The 15963-nt window shown below is 53.8% G+C and overlaps 1 protein-coding gene across 1 annotated transcript in view; it reads left to right on the top strand.

The window, feature by feature from the left end:
- SCARF2 (scavenger receptor class F member 2) overlaps nucleotides 1-15963 on the top strand; it is a 77979-nt gene extending 62016 nt beyond the window's left edge. The window contains exons 10-11 of the mRNA XM_058157985.1: nucleotides 3349-3501; nucleotides 14165-15963. Of these exons, the coding sequence (XP_058013968.1) occupies nucleotides 3349-3501; nucleotides 14165-15258 (1247 nt within the window). The 3' untranslated portion in view covers nucleotides 15259-15963. The remainder of the gene's footprint in view (nucleotides 1-3348; nucleotides 3502-14164) is intronic.

Genomic DNA, 15963 nt, shown 5'->3' with positions numbered 1-15963 from the left:
CCAACCTTACCCTCCATTCAGAGGTGGGTTTCACATAATTTTAAGACCGGTTCACCATGCACCAAAAATGTGAGCATTAGAAAACGTGGCTAAATGGGATGGCATCGCACCGGGGCGGGTGGGCCCACTACAGGTTCTCCCGAACCGGTGCAAATGGACTGAATACCAGCACTGCCTCCATTCCTGTCTTTGCCTTCTGGCTCTGGCCTGCAGCAAAATACTCTGGAAAATAAAAGCAACGTGCAGAATCATGTTAATATTTCAGAGACATGGACTCCAAACAACAGAAGGAAAGAGAGACAAGTTCAGCGTTGTTGTTGTTTTCTTTCAAGGAAAAGTTCTCAGATCCACTGGAGAAGTCCTAGTCTTTGTGTGAAAAGATTTCGAGATATGAGACAATTCGTGCACGGCTGGGAATTTAACGTAGCTGCACTATAAGCAAGCGCAATTTTAGACAGCATCACCCCATCATTCCATTTTATCTGAATGGTTCGGCTCTGCTTTGAGTCCCGTGCCCGGATCTGGAATCAGATTTAAGAAAGATTCCAGGGAAATGGAAGTAGTAAGGGAGGGAAGGTGGCAAATCTGGGGCTGTGTGAAAGGAGGCTTGGAAGAACTGGAAGAGGCAGCCCGACAGAGACGAGACTTGAGGGCTTTTCCAAGACTTATCCTGTCTTGTCCGAGAACTCAAGACACAAACAGCGGTCTTCCTTTGGACCAGCGGGGCTGTTCTTACCCTCCAGCAATGGCCTCAATTGTGGTCATACAGTAGTGGCCAAAATTGTGGAAACCTTTTGGAAAAAGTGTATTTTTGAGGTTTGATGGCTAATAACACCACTTTTTTTTTTTTTTGGAGTTTCAAGATAATCATATTCCATTGCTAGAATGGCCTGGGAATAGCCCAGACCTTCACCCAATTGAAAATCTATGGAGCCAACTAAAGAAACTGGTTAGTCAGAAGCAACCCAGCAATAAAACCCAGTTAATAGAAGCCATCCTTCAATCTTGGTTTCACATTAGAACAGCTGCAGAACTAAAAGACTTGGTTCACTCCATGGGAAGATGTTGTAAGGCTGTAATTCATGCTAAAGGTTGCCCAACTAAGGATTAACTGACATGGTGATCATTTTTGTATATCTCGTTTTTTCTATGGTGATCATTTTTGCATATCTCGTTTTTTCTACGTGTGTCACTTTTCTTCTTTATGCTGTAACTGCTATTCTAATAGCAAGTCCTTCATAAAAGTTATTACATTACATTCTTGATTAAATTATCTTTCCATTGATATATAATTTTATGGTACTACTCAAAAAAAAAGTGGTGTTATTAGCTAATTTTAGAAAATACACTTTTCCCAAAAGGTTTCCACAATTTTGGCCATTACTGTAAGTCAAGGACTATCTAAATTCTCAAGCTTCCTGAACATTTGCTGAGACATTGCAAAGCTGGTTTTGGCAGCTCACTATTTTCAATTGTATTCTCCCACAAACACACACACCTGATTTCTAACCAGCCCCTGGTAGACTGTTGTAGGATTCACATATGTCATCTCCCTGATGATAATTAATGACCAATAAGCAGGAGAGGACATCAGGGATAACCCTGGGCTCTTGGTTGTCCAGTATTCGGCTACGAAGCTCGGAAGGCGGTGGCATAACGGTTCCTGCAGCCTTTGCCTCCTCCTGCCTTCCCACTCTGGGTAGGGGGGCGGCTCAGAGCTGCAAAGCCTCCACCGAGGCTGCCCCATCTAAGAATCACAGGAGGCCAGGAATTGCAGCAGAGTAAACACTGGGGCAGGGAAGGCGAGAGGCCCACAGGAAAGCCTGCTTCAGCCTCTCTTGGCATGGTTTATTTGGCGGTGACTCACCCAGAACCAGAGGTCTGAAGGCATCGGAAATGCCGCTTCCCCTCCGAGGCTTTGCTGCGCACAGAGGCCCTTCTGTTGGGCTCGCCTGGCGCATGGCCTGGGCAAAACCCCTTTAAAGCAGCTGTATTTTTTCCCGGGCTTCTGTAGTCACTTTCAATGTTCCCAACAAAAGTTACGGGGATGCCTAAAGACATTTCCAAAGGACACTTTGCCCCTGAAAGTCCGATCTTTGCACAACGTTGCATATGGAACGTAGTCTTTTGTCCAGTTTAAAAACCTCCAATGTTGGAGCACCCACAACTTCCGGAGGTAAACCTCTCCACTGGTTAATTGTTCTCAGTGTCAGGAAATTTCTCCTCAGTTCTAGGTTGGATCTCTCCTTGCCAACTAAGACAACTGCCTCTCTATGGAGATTCTCAATCCTCCAGGTCATGGTTGTCCCAAAGGTGCTTTTTCAAGAGGCAACTGGACTTCCTTGTTTTTTTCTTTTGAAGACTTTTCGCTTCTCATCCAAGAAGCTTCTTCAGCTCTGACTGGATGCTGGGGAATGGGAGGATTTATATTCCTTGCAGACAGCTGGTCATTTGCATCCTTTCAGTCATTAAGGTCACCTGGAGGTTTAACTTTGTCCTCAGAGTCACCTGAGTGATGCAAATGAATGTGGAGCCTTCTTGAAAGGACTGCATTGTAGACTGGAGATAGATGATGTTGTGTCCCTCCCCCTCTGTTAAGAGAAGGCTGTTCAACTTTGACCCCACTTTCAAACCAGAAGTTCTTTCTGTCCAAAGTCTTCAAAGAAAAAACAGAAAGTCCACTTGCCTCTTGAAAAAGCACCTTTCAGATAAGATAACTGTTGTGTCTGTGCCCCCCCGAACTGGGCCCCCTGCCAGAAAGTGATTTGGAAAGTGAGAGGGAAGGGCCATCAGGACTTACCTCTGGAGCACCGGCTTCCCTGGCTCAGCTCCAGGAGCCAGAGGCAGGCCAGGTGGAGGAGATAACGAGGCCTCCGTCCCCTGACTCTTCCCCCCCCCCAGGCCATGCCTCCAGACCCAGCTGATGGCAACCAGGTGTGGCTGGATCCCAGGTTTCGGAGATATGAGAGGCGGCTACAACAAAGGAAGGGGTGGGGCAGGCCTAGAGAGTGCTGAGTCACGGAGCCACACCCCACAGAGTATAAAAGCAGCCCTGGCTGCTCTTCTGCTCCGTGACGAGCAAAAATTGAGCTGAACATTTGGCCTGGATTGCTGACTACCTGGTTGCCCGGCAACCCCAAGATAAGGGAGACTTTGGCAGGCAGCTGCAGATTCCCTGCCAGGACTGATAGCAGCTGTGAACTCAATTACTGGCTTGTTTAGCCAGCTCGCGTGGCTGAGGCCGGGAGGGGACAGAACAATAACTATCCTATCATCCCAGCTCTATTCTGATTGATTGATTGATTGATTGATTGGATCTCCCTTCTCCACCCTCTTTGTGTCTTGCAGTGGCTCATCATGACTTGGAGAACACCCTGAACTGCAGCTTCATTGAACCTCCTTCTGTGGTCGATCAGCCATCACCCTCCTGGTCTTCCAGGGGTTCCTTCTCTTCCTTCGATACCACAGACGAAGGACCCGTCTACTGCGTGCCCCACGAAGGTCAGTGGAACTCCTGGCACAAGCCAGGCTCCAATCATGGAAGGCGTCCCTTGAGACAGCTCAGATCTAGCCACTGAAAGTGATAGTCGGTGGCCACCAAGAGCAGAGATTAGTCCAGAAGGGCATCATTTCCTTGGCTGGTTATTAGGAAAAGTTGGGATAACAAAAAAATCTGTAAGAGTGTATATGCACGCACACACACACACACACACACACACACATTGCTGGGGATCTAATGCCAAGATTGGGCCACTGCTGTCTAATAATGCCCCAAATGTAATCAAAATACCTTTCTTCTTCTTCTTGTGCCATATCAGTCATCAGACATTGGCGATCATGTTGGCCATCCTATTTTTGTCAACAGCCGCATGAAAAAGGGCTGCTGAGTTTTGTCCAAACCGGCCCCTTAGATTTTGAAGCCAGGATGTCCTTCTTCTGCCTGGACCTTGTTTGCCTTCGATCTTTCCCTGGAGGATTAAGTGAAGGATGCTGTATTTTTCTGGGTGTCGCATCACATGTCCGAAATATTCTAACTGTTGCTTTTTGATGGTTTTGATGATTTCCTTGGGCTTTCCCAGGCGGCTTATCACCTCCTCATTTCTGATTTTGTCAGCCCAGCTAATATTTATTTTATTTATTTATTTATTATTCGAATTTATATACCGCCCTATCTCCCAAGGGACTCAGGGCGGTTTACAGGCATATAAAACATCAATATCAATATACAAATTAAAATAATCCTTAAAAAACTTATTCTAGCGCCCGAATAATTAAAAATAGAGATATAAATATCAAATATAAATATTAAAATCAATTTAAAACCCCTCTAAATTTAAAAATCTAAGCCAGTCCTGCACAGATGAATAAATGTGTCTTGAGCTCGCGACGGAAGGTTCGAAGGTCAGGAAGTTGACGGAGTCCTGGGGGGAGTTCGTTCCAGAGGGTGGGAGCCCCCACAGAGAAGGCCCTTCCTGGGCGCCGCCAACCGACACTGCCTAGCTGACGGCACCCTGAGGAGTCCCTCTGTGAGAGCGCACGGGTCGGTGAGAGGTACCTGGTCGCAGTAGGCGGTCCCGTAGATAACCCGGCCCTATGCCATGGAGCGCTTTAAAGGTGGTCACCAAAACCTTGAAGCGCACCCGGAAGGCCACAGGTAGCCAGTGCAGCCTGCGCAGGATGGGTGTTATGCGGGAGCCACGAGGGCTCCTCTATCACCCGCGCAGCCGCATTCTGAACTAACTGCAGCCTCCGGATGCCCTTCAAGGAAGCCCCATGTAGAGGCGTTGCAGTAATCCAGGCGAGGCGTCACAGGCGTGAGTGACCGTGCAAAGGGCCTCCCGGTCCAGAAAGGCGCAACTGGCGCACCAGGCGAACCTGGTAGAACGCTCTCCTGGAGACGGCCGTCAAGTGATCTTCTAGAGACAGCCGCTCATCCAGGAGGACGCTAAGTTGCGCACCCTCTCCATCGGGGCCAATGACTCGCCACCGATGGTCAGCCGCGATTTAGCTGACTGTACCGGGATGCCGCATCCACAGCCACTCTGTCTTGGAGGATTGAGCTTGAGCCTGTTTCTCCCCATCCAGACCCGTCGGCCTCCAGGCACCGGGACAGCACTTGATAACCGTTGGGGTGGTCCGGTGTGGAAAAATACAGCTGGGTGTCATCCGCGTACAGCTGGTACCTCACACGAACCCACTGATGATCTCACCCAGCGGCTTCATGTAGATGTTGAACAGAAGGCGAGAGGATCGATCCCTGCGGCACCCCACAAGTGAGGGGCCTCGGGGCCGACCTCTGCCCCCCTGTCAACACCGACTGCGACCGGTCGGAGAGATAGGGGGAGAACCACCGATAAACGGTGCCTCCCACTCCCAATCCCTCCAACCGGCGCAGCAGGATACCATGGTCGATGGTATCGAAAGCCGCTGAGAGGTCTAATAGGACCAGGGCAGAGGAACAACCCCTATCCCTGGCCCTCCAGAGATCATCCACCAACGCGACCAAAGCCGTCTCCGTGCTGTAACCGGGCCGGAAACCGGACTGGAACGGGTCTAGATAGACAGTTTCATCCAGGTGTAAGGGAAACTGAAATGCCACCATACTCTCTACAACCTTCGCGCGAGCGGGTTGGAGACCGGACGATAATTACCTAAAACAGCCGGGTCCAGGAAGGCTTCTTGAGGAGGGCCTCACCACCGCCTCTTTCAAGGCGGCCGGAAAGACACCTCCACCAAAGAAGCGCCAGAATCGCCTGGAGCCAGCCTCGGTCACCTCCTGTGTGGCCAGCACCAACCAGGAGGGCACGGGTCCAGTAAACATGTGGTGGCATTCAGCCTCCCCAACAACCTGTCCATGTCCTCGGAGCAACAGGGTCAAACTCATCCCATAAAATGTCACCAAGACCACCCTCAGCCGTCTCACCCGTATCACGCAATCTTGGTCCAAACCATCCCGAAGCTGAGCGATTTTATCGTATAGATAACCGTTAAACTCCTCAGCACGTCCCTGCAGCGGGTCATCCCGCTCCCCTGGTGTAGGAGGAGCGGGTCACCAAACAGGGCGGCTGGGCGGTTATCTGCCGATGCAATGAGGGAGGCGTAGCTCGCCTCGCTTCCTCAATGCCACTAGGTAAGTCCTAGTATAGGACTTCACTAGTGTCCGATCAGCTTCTGAACGGCTAGACCTCCAGGAGCTCTCTAGGCGTCTTCTCCGGCGCTTCATCCCTCTCAGCTCCTCGGAGAACCAAGGGGCCGGTTGGGACCTGCGCCGGGTCAGAGGCCGCAAAGGCACGACACGGTCTAAGGCCCCCGCCGCGGCCCGTTCCCAGGCCGCAACAAGTTCCTCAGCCGAGCCGTGAGCCAGACCCTCAGGAAATGGCCCAAGCTCCGTCCGGAACCCATCCGGGTCCATCAGGCGCCTGGGACGGAACCAACGAATCGGCTCCGCCTCCCTGCGGTGGTGGATGGCGGTCAGAAAGTCTAGGCGAAGAAGAGAGTGATCTGACCATGACAAAGGTTCAATGACTATTTCCTTTAAGTCCAGATCTCTCAACCACTGACCAGAGACAAAAATCAGGTCCAGAGTGCCACCCCCAATGTGAGTAGGGCCATCAACTACTTGGGTCAGGTCCAAGGCCGTCATGGAAGCCATGAACTCCCGAGCTGCCGTCGATGACGAGCCGGAAGATGGCAAGTTAAAGTCCCCCATGACTAAAAGTCTGGGGGTCTCAACTGCCACCCCAGCCAGCACCTCCAGGAGCTCGGGCAGGGCGGCTGTCACGCAGCAAGGAGCCAGGTACGTGACCAGCAAGCCCATCTGACACCTATGACCCCACCTCACAAAGAGGGATTCACACCCGGCAATCTGAGGTACAGTGGTCTCCCTCGGCTCTAGACTCTCCTTAATAACAACCGCCACCCCACCACCCCTACCCTGGGCCCTCGGCTGATGGAATGCACGGAAACCCGGTGGGCACATCTCGACCAGGGGCACGCCCCCTTCAGTGCCCAACCAGGTCTCCGTAACGCCTATAATATCCGCGGCACCCCCCTGAATCTGATCATGTATTAGGGGGGCCTTATTGGCCACGGACCGTGCGTTGCATAACATCAGACGAAGGCCCAGGCTCTGAGGGTCTTGACCATCCGGGGGACGGGAGAAGGGAGGGGGATCGGGGCGCGCGATCGCCTGCAGACATCGAGCGCGCGCCCCCCCAAAACGATGCGGTCCCCCCCTTCCGCCATATCTGCCCCTCCCACTTACCGTGCAAATGGAACCACCTCACCAAAAGGAACGTAATCCCCCTATAACCTCCGAACCCATTACTAAACCGCCACGAGCGCGCGCAAGGACTGGCTCCCCACCCGGCGGGCTACTCCCAATACCCACCCTAACCCTCCCACCCCCCCTCCCCGACGGGTTCTCTCCCCTACCCGTCGAATCCCTCCCCCCCCCCTCCCCGCCCTTAAAATCCCCATTAAAACTCCCCTTAAAAAATTTCTTAAAACAACTAATTAAAAAGCCCCTAAGCCTCCTATTTTTAGCATGCCACCTCTCGGGGCTCCAAAGCCCGTCCTCAAGGTGGGCCCTCGATAGTATGGAGGGCCAAACCCGCGAGAGAGGGGCGTCTCGCAGGGCAAGAAGGTCAGCCGCCGTAAACGTTCGCATCACCAAGAAAGTCCGGCAGGAGGCCCATCCTGGGCCGGTCAAGATGGTAACAGATGATACAGTGACCACAACCGGTCTGTCAGTCAGTCCTGATGGGAAGCAGTCAATAGTGATCCTCGTGGGGTAGAAAACAAAACCACTCATTCAGTCAGTTCGCCACCCACCTATAAATAGTCAGGGGTGGACTAAGGAAGAAGGAGAGGGGGGGGGCGGACCGATGGTAAAGATGTTAAACAGGCCGTCCGCCACCTTGAAGCGCCGAGGTAGGCCGCCACCGGCCCCCTCCGCCCGGCCGTCGTCACCAAGCGTCCCATCGCCGCCACATGAGGCCACCGACATCCCCCCCCAACTAGGAAGGGACGCCAGTCACTCCACCGACGCCAGACGAAAAAGCCAGGCCGCCACCGCCGCCAAAAAACCAACAAAGGCCGACGGGGGCCCGGTAGGCCCTCCAGATCTCCACTGGGCCTCCTCCGGGGCTCCGGGGCTCCTCCCCTCGCCCCTGAAGTCGCCCGTCCTCCATCTTCCTCCACGACTGGAGCCTCCTCCATCAGGGCGGGGGGTCTAAGGGGGGCCAAGGTGTCAAAGGCCCCCGCCGCCCCCCCCCCCGCCAGAGTGCCAAAAAGACCGGCGGCAGCCAGACAAGCCGCAGACCGCCCAGCAAGCCGCCCGGCTAGCTGCCAGGGCCGCCACTGCTTCCTCCCACGGGCGGGGTCCAGGGGGCCTGGATATCAGTGACCCCCCGTCGCCGTCGCTGCCGCCGCCGCCGCCGCCGCCGCCAGACCGCCGAAAAAGGCCGGCGGCAAGCCGCGACCGCCCGGCAAGCCGGCAAGCCGCCCGGCCAGCCGCCATGACCACCGCTGCAGCAGGACGCTCCGGGGCTCCTCCCAACGCCCCCCGGAGTCGTCCTGCGCCAAGTCACCCCTCCACCGGGTGACTGGATGCTCCTCCATCAGGTCCGGGGGCCTAAGATGTCACCAAGGCCCCCCCCCAGAACCGGACAGGGCCCGAAAAGGCCCACTGCCGCTCCCCCGATCAGCAGGGCGGCGCCATCTTGGACATGCTCAGTAGACCCGCCTGTAAATCCACATTTCAAATGCTTCTAGTCTCTTCAAGCGGTTCTCTGTCCAAGAGCAACTCTCCATAGAGCAGGATAGAAAAGATGTAACATCTGACAAGCCTGGTTTTCAGTCTTAGGCTTATGACTGCAGGAGACCTTTTTCATTTTGAAGAATGCTGTTTGAGCTTTCTCTATCCTTGTCTTTACTTCAGTGGGTGAATTAATGGGTTGTTTGCTGACCACCATGATCTTGGTTTTTAACCTTCAAGCCGTATTTTTCAATGCCTTAAAAAAAAAAAATCAAACTCCGAATAACCCAAAGGGCGGGGGGAGGAATCAAGGAAGGCCCAGGTGCAAAGCAACTCCCACGACTTGGCTCCTCCTGAAGGCCTCTAGTCTCATCTGCCAGGCGTCAAAGAAGACCCCTGTCAATTTTGGCAAGGGCCCTGCCAGTCAGATCGGCTGGGCATTGCTCATATTGGGAGAGCTGTTGTGTCTTGTCTGCTCTCACCGCAGCCGGGGTCTGCTTATCTGCTCCCGAACACGGAGGAATGTATGCCTCCCGGCCCCAGTTCTGGCTCCATGCCCAGGCAAGCTGCAGAGGAGGGGGCACCTCCCGGTCCCAGCCCTGGCTCCATGCCCAAGCAGGCTGCAGAGGAGGGAGCATCCCCCGGCCCCAGCCCTGGCTCCATGCCCAGGCAAGCAGACAGCTAGACCCCTCCCCCTCCTCCACAGCATGTGAGCCTGAGGAAAGTTTACTTCCAACAACAGCTGATTGGAGTGACCCTCGCATCAGAAGATTGGATAGGCGGAGGCAACAGAAGGAAGGGAGGGGCAGGCCTTAATGAGTGCTGAGTCATGGAGCCACACCCCATGGCCTGTAAAAAGGATCTGCTTTCTGGCAGTCTCTGAGTGAGGCAAAGTCGAACTTATCTTGCTGAAGTCACTTACTGGTCTCCTGCCTGCTCTGAGGACTTTGCTAGGACTTTGGGCAGAGCTGCAGAGGCAAGCCTGATTCGGATTTCCCTGACCCGGCCGTCAGCGGAGGAGTGGGACACGACAAGAGCAAAAGAGCAACGCTCCTTAACAACTGTGATTTTCCCCTCAGGGGAAGCTGGGAATTATGGTTCAAGGATGCTAAAATTCCCAGCTCACAAGAGCCTTTTCAGAATTAGTCCTTTAGAGCAGGCGTCTCCAACTCCAGCTGGCTAAGGAATTCTGGGAGTTGAAGTCCACAAGTCTTAAAAGTAGCCAAGGTTCAAGGCCCCTGCTTTAGTGAACAGGAGGGCCAGTAGGCATCCAAGATTTTGACGTGGCAAAGTGTCCCTCGAGCATCACGTTGCAAAGGGCTGGACTGAGACTTTCCCCCAAAACCTGTTTCTTGAATAATGTATGACTCTTGAGAGACCAGGGATAGAAGGAACATCAAAGCACCAGCCTCGTTATCTTGTGCAAGTGGTCCTTGACTTACGGCCACAATGGAGCCCCAAGTTTCTGTTGCTAAGCGAGACATTTAAGTGAGTTTTGTCCCCCTTTTTACGACTTTTCTTGCCACAGTTAAGCGAATCACTGCAGCTGTTAAGTAAGTAGCACATTTGTTAAGTGAATCCGACTTTCCCATGGATTTTGCTGGTCAATGAAGATCGCAAAAGGGGATCCCAAGATCCCAAGACACTGCAAAGGTCTTAAATACGAGCCTAAATTTTGATCACATGACCGTTGGGTTCTGCAATGGCCGTTAAGTGTGAAAAACAGCCTTAAGTCACTTTTCTCAGTGCCACGGTACCTTTGAACGGTCACTGAGCGAACCGTTATAAATCGAGGTACTACAAACATGCCAAACTTTCTCGAATCCCTGATGAAGTTACAGGTACCTTGGTTGCCTCTCACTTTGGCTGCTGAAAGCTCTCCAGAAGGTTTTTCCTTTAACACAAACTGGGCCCTCTTCAAGTTTCCCTTTGCAAAATTGAGGACTAGGATGCTGATAAGCCCGCTGGAGTTCTCTGGAATTCGAAGGGTGCGCCCGTGGTCACAGCAAAGCAGGCTGGAAGTCTCCGTTCTGCATTTGGATGGTGGGCCCGTGGTCGGAGCTTCCCATAGGATCCGAGCTCCTAATTTCCCCTCTCCTCTCTGTTATTTTGGCAACCATTATGGAGCCGAGGAATTTGACTCAATCCCAGCTCCACCGCAGCCCTTTTGTAGCAAATAACAGCCCTTCACAAAGGACCCTGTAATGCCTGAAGAATTCTTGGGCCACACATGCAATACCATAATTACCAGACAGAGATGTTCCCACCACATCTCTTGGAAATTAACTCCTGAAGTCACAGAGGCTCCGCTTTGCACAAGATGAAAACTCTGGGACTGCTTTGGCACATGTCGGGAAGTGGGGGGGGGCACGCATGAACAGGAAAAGGGTCCCCCGTCTGTGGGAACAAAGGACCTCCACAAACTTTCCCTCTGCAACCCTGCTCCCCCCACCCTCCGTGTTGATCCTAGATTGCTGTCACAATTCCTCGCCTCAGGGGTGTCTTCCCTTCCCTGGTTTCCAACCAGCTTTCAAAAGACACACAAACACAAACACACATAACCGCTTCAAATTCCCTTCGGATCCTGGCATGACAGCCAGCCACTACCTTGGCTTCCAGAGCTGCTAGGTTCCAGCCTCTTGAACTGGATTGTCCCCATAGATACACCATTTCATAGGCTAACCCTGGTTAATTTGTAGTTGGCTTGTTTGTTTTCTGGCTTAGGGTGCTATAGCAATAGCACTTAAGACTTTACCGCTTCACAGTGCTATACAGCCCTCTCTAAGAGGTTTACAGAGTCAGCCTCTGGCCCCCAACAATCTGGCTCCTCAGATGGTTGGGGGGTCCTCAGATTATTATGTGACTGGAGCGTTCGGTTAGCTTTAAAAACCAGACCTATTTGTGTCTTTCCAAGTAATGAGTTAATGTAATAACCGAGTTAACTATGTTGGGCAAATATGCAACGATATCCGTGGGTGAAGAAACTTCAAACCACTCAAAATGCTTTTGGTACAAAAGCCACACATATTTCTCAACCAAAAAAAAAATAAATCCCTTCCAAAACAACATAATCCAGCGGTCTCCAATTTGGCACCGGAGTTGGGAGAAGGATTGTGCCTTCAACTGTTGCCAGGAGGGCTCTTGAGGCAAATGTGTAGCTGTCTGAGACTCAATATTGAAAAAATAAAATGTTTGCTAATCTTGATTTTTTTTTTAAACCCACTAAAAGTCTGCTCAGCATCATGAACTCAATTCAGGCTGTTTAATTTTATCTCAAATTTTGCATACCAGTTTCCCCTGTAAAAAAGGAAAGAAAAGAATCCTGAAACCTTTCACCATCAAACTACCGTATTTTTCGGAGTATAAGATGCTCTTCACCCCCCCCAAAAAAGAGTGAAAAATTGGGTGCATCTTATAAACCGAATGTAGCTCTGCCCACCCGCCGGCCTCCACCCTTTGGCCTCGGCCTCCCAGCAATTTGCCTCCTTGCAGCAAACAGCAAACAGTCTGTTTCAGTTTCAGCTTCAGCACAGCCCAATTAGCACAAGCAGCTGATTGGTGGTTGGATCGGCCTCCTGACCATCAACTGTTTCAGGCTGCAGGGATTACCTTTGCCTATTGCCGCCTCACCCCAATTTCCACCAATTCTGATCCCCACTGCCCGGAACGGGTGGAAAATGGGGTGTGCAGAGGCTGAAAACAGATTGCAGAGGCCGAAAATGCAGCGCGTGAAAGCAGCAATAAGCCATGGCAATCCTGCAGCCTGAAACAGCTGATGGTCAGGAGGCCAATCCAACCGACAATCAGCTGCTTGTGCTAATCGGGCTGTGCTGAAGCTGAAACTGAAACTGAAACGGGCTGTTTGCTGCAAAGAGACAATATGCTGGGAGGCAAAGGCAGATTTTTTTTCTTGTTTTTCTCCCCCAAAAACATAGGTGCATCTTATAGTCTGTAGTGTCTTATACTCTGAAAAATACGGTATATGAATAAAAGGAGTTTGTTTCTGCATCCTTGACACAGAACCTATTGTCTTGGAGACCATAGGAAAGGATAAGGCTGTGAGTGAGTCTGTGATATCCAGGTGAAGCCCAAATAGTCTGCAGCCTTTTGCACCCTAACCTAATCCTGAATCTGGAGATAGTGCAGAGGCATCTGTGGAAAATCAGAAAAATCTGGAGTGTAGCCCCAACATATATAGGATGTGGGGGGGAAGGCCTTTGACCGCACAGGTGTGCCCTTATTCTTGCCTCCTCTGTCCTCCTAGAGTTTCCTTCCAAGCTTCCAAGAGTTTCACCTTGCTAAAGGGAAGGAAGCAGCCCTGCTCATACATTTTTAACTTCTTCCTGGGCCACAACTTTACCCTGAACTATCTGCAAATGATTTGAACATCAGTCATTAAGTAACAGCTAAAAGGAACATCTCTTTCCTTGCTGTAAAATGAAATAAAATCGCACCACCACCCCAGCACAAACTGTATTCTGTACGCTTAATACTTAAAGCGTGTTGGACCCAAATCCCTCCTTTTGCACAGGTTGTTGCTCTGTCACACTCGCTTGGTGTGCAAAATTCTCCCAGGGCTAGAAGGAGGAAGCCCAGTGGCGAGCAATCTCCAAGGATAGCAGGAGACTTTTCAGATATGGTTTTTCAGGGGTTTGTCCTCGAAGGGACCTGAAATTCTCAGGGAGGCTAGCAAAGTATTTCCCAAGGCTTTTGTCTGCTGACCTTGTAGGTCATTGAATCCAACCCACCCCCTCCACTGCCCAAGCAGGAGACCCTACACCATTTCTGACAGGTGGCAGTCCAGTCTCTTCTTGAAAGCCTCCAGTGATGAAGCTCCCACAACTTCCGAAGGCAAATTCTGTTCCACTGGTTGATTGTTCTCACTGTCAGAAAATTCCTCCTTATTTCTAGGTTGAACCTCTCCTTGCTCAGTTTCCATCCTTTATTCCTTGCCTGGCCTTCAGGTGCTTTGGAGAATAGCTTGACCCCTTCCTCCTCTCTGTGGCAGCCCCTCAAATATTGGAAGATGCTATCTTGTCTCCCCTGGTCCTTCTCTTCACTAGACTAGCCAGGCCCACTTCCTGCAACTGTTCATCGTATGTTTTAGCCCCCAGATCCCTCATCATCTTGGTTGCTCTTCTCTGCACTTTTTCTATGATCTCAACATCGTTTTTATTTCTGTCTTTTTAAGCAGACAAGGGCTTGAAGGGGGGCAATCTTGGGGATGGGTGGATCAAGGCTTACCCTGCCCTCAAAGAGTGTGTGAGAGAGAGAGGGAATGGGGGTGGGGGAGTCTTCCGTGCCTCTTCGCAGTTTGGCACACTTGACTTGATCGCAGCCCCCCCCCCCGCCCCAGCCGACCTCAGCCCACCTCCCCTGACCGTTCTCCCTCCCTTCCCTCCGCAGAGAGCGACCACAAGGAGCGCGTCTCGGCCCAGAGCAGCACCCTGGAGAAGGCGCCGCAGCCGCTGCGCAAGGGGCCGGCAGTGGCGGCGGCGGCGGCAGCCGACGAAGCGGAGGCGGGAGAGTACACCGTCCTGAAGGAAAGCCCCCCAGGCCCGGCGGACGGCGGCGAGGCGCCCCTGCTCAAGTCCTCGGACAGCGAGCGCTCCTCCTGCGGCTCGGGCTCGGTCAGCGGCGCGCTCTACGCCCGCATCGCGCGCCTCTCCAAGCAGTCCCGGGAGGAAGAGGAGGCCCCGGCGGCGGAGCACAGGCCGGCCAAACCCCCGTCCCCGGAGCGGGCCAAGCCGCCCCCGCCGGACCCCTCCACGAAGCCCAAAGTCTCCTGGATCCACCACAAGTACAACGCGGCCCAGAGCAACTCCCTGCCGGCCGCGGCCGAGCTGCTGTCGGAGCGCCGGCCCGGCCCCTCCAAGCGCAAGCGGAGCCCCGGCGAGGCGGCGCGGGCCAAAGAAAGGGCCCCCAAGCCCCCCCAGGAGCCCGACGCCCAGCCCGGCCCAGCTCAGGCCAGGCAGCGCAGCCGGACCGGACCGGAGCCCGCCGAGAACCTCAACGGCGCCCTGCACTCCGCGCTCAAGAGGATGGGGCCCCCGGCCGCGGAGAGGCGGCCGGCCGAAGCGCCCCGCAGCCCCGCGCAGCCCAAAGCGCCGCCCGGCTTCTCCTCCGAGGCCGCCACGCTGCTGGCCGCGCAGCTGAAGGAAAAGACCCAGAGCCTCCAGCGGGGCGAGGCGGGGGCGCGGCCCAACGGCATGAGCCCCCTCCCGGCCCAGCGGGAGAAGCCGGCGCCCCCGCAGAAGGCCAAACAGGCGGCCGCCCCCGCCGGGCAGAAGGCCGGCAAACCGCTGCTGCCCACCTCTGCCCCGCTGCAGAAACTGCTGGCGCCCGAGCCCAAGAGCGGGGAGAAGCAGACCGCCGCCGCCGGCAGCCCCGTAGCGACCCCCGCGCCCGGAGACCCCGCGGTCAAGAAGACGCCCATCAAGAAGCCGCCGCGCAAGAAGGGCCGGGAGGGGGCCGCCAGCCCCCCGCAGACTGTCCAATAGGGGAGGGGGAAGCAGGACCTGTCCCGGAGCAAAGAGGCCAGCGGAGACCCCGGCCCAAAGTGGGCCACAGTCTCCTGTCTTTGGATGGCCTTCCCCTGGGATGGGTCGAGGGGCTTTCGGGGACCCAGCGCTGGCGCTGGGCTCTGACAGGGAGGGGTGGGGGGGTTTTCTTTAAACTGGCGTTATAATTGGATAGACCTGCTTCTTTCCCTCGACCTCCGGGGAGACCCTCGCAGGCCTGGGGAAGGATGCCTTGGGGTGGGTTTAGGGCAGGGAGGGGGCTGAGACTGTGCTGCTGGGAGGGAGTCAGCAACAGGCATCCAGAACTCAGCAGAGAGGCCTTGTCATGGAGGGGTAGCTGCATTCACCTCTGGAAAGCCTCTTGCCCCTTAAAGTGGGAGGCAGCCTTCACTTTGTGGGTCCACAATCCCTGGGAAGCGAGGGCAGACTCTGCAGGAAGAGGGGGGTGCTGTTGGCTGCTGTTGGCTGACCTGTGGGCTACAATCAGAACAGCCCTGGTTTGGGCCCTTCCCAGCAGCCAGGCTGTGTTCCCCAGGCACCTGAGCTGCCTCTGATCCATCTGGAATATCTCCTCCTCCTCCTCCTTTTGAGAGCCAGGTGGGGGCAGCAGCGAGGAGGTCTTTGAAGGCCAGCATGGCTCCATCTGGTGCTTCCTCAAATAAAAGGATGATATTTCTAGCTCTG

Source organism: Ahaetulla prasina, chromosome 15, assembly GCF_028640845.1.
Source record: "Ahaetulla prasina isolate Xishuangbanna chromosome 15, ASM2864084v1, whole genome shotgun sequence".
NCBI lineage: Eukaryota > Metazoa > Chordata > Lepidosauria > Squamata > Colubridae > Ahaetulla > Ahaetulla prasina.
The sequence above is the reverse complement of the archived record's forward strand: the minus strand, read 5'-3'. Positions and strand labels throughout refer to the sequence as shown.